Source organism: Eimeria tenella, genomic scaffold, assembly GCF_000499545.2.
Source record: "Eimeria tenella Houghton genomic scaffold, Eth_scaff2503, whole genome shotgun sequence".
NCBI classification, from domain to species: Eukaryota; Apicomplexa; class Conoidasida; order Eucoccidiorida; family Eimeriidae; genus Eimeria; species Eimeria tenella.
The window spans coordinates 1324-1660 of NW_013542369.1; the positions used below are offsets into that span (position 1 = coordinate 1324).

The window sequence follows — 337 nt, forward strand, 5'->3', positions numbered from 1 at the left end:
CGAGCTATGAGGATGTCTGTCTCGGGGCCGCCGCTGCAGTGGGCGACGCAGCAGCAGCCAGCAGCAAGCAGCTGCACCACCGCAATTCCAAAGTGCTCCTCTTGCATGCAGTGCAGCCCCACCTGCAGCAGCAGCAGCAGCAGCAGCAGCAGCAGAAGCAAAGGCAGCAGCAACGTACAGGGTCGTAGAGGAACAAAAGCAGACAGAGAGACACGAAAGACAAGTGCAGCAGCAGAGAAGCACATGGAGAGCCTGCGAGACAGGCAAAGCAACGTGTCGTAGCAGCAGCAGCAGCTGCTGCTGCTGCTGCAGCTGCCGCAGCAACAACCTGACCTTT

The 337-nt window shown here is 59.6% G+C and overlaps 1 protein-coding gene across 1 annotated transcript; it reads left to right on the plus strand.

The window, feature by feature from the left end:
* Positions 1-6: 6 nt before the first annotated feature.
* Positions 7-282, plus strand: ETH_00039050 (uncharacterized protein; the record flags this gene model as incomplete). The annotated part of the gene is made up of 1 exon (XM_013375088.1): positions 7-282. The coding sequence occupies one exon, from the start codon at positions 7-9 to the stop codon at positions 280-282; it is 276 nt and encodes a 91-aa protein (XP_013230542.1).
* Between the last annotated feature and the right edge of the window lie 55 nt (positions 283-337).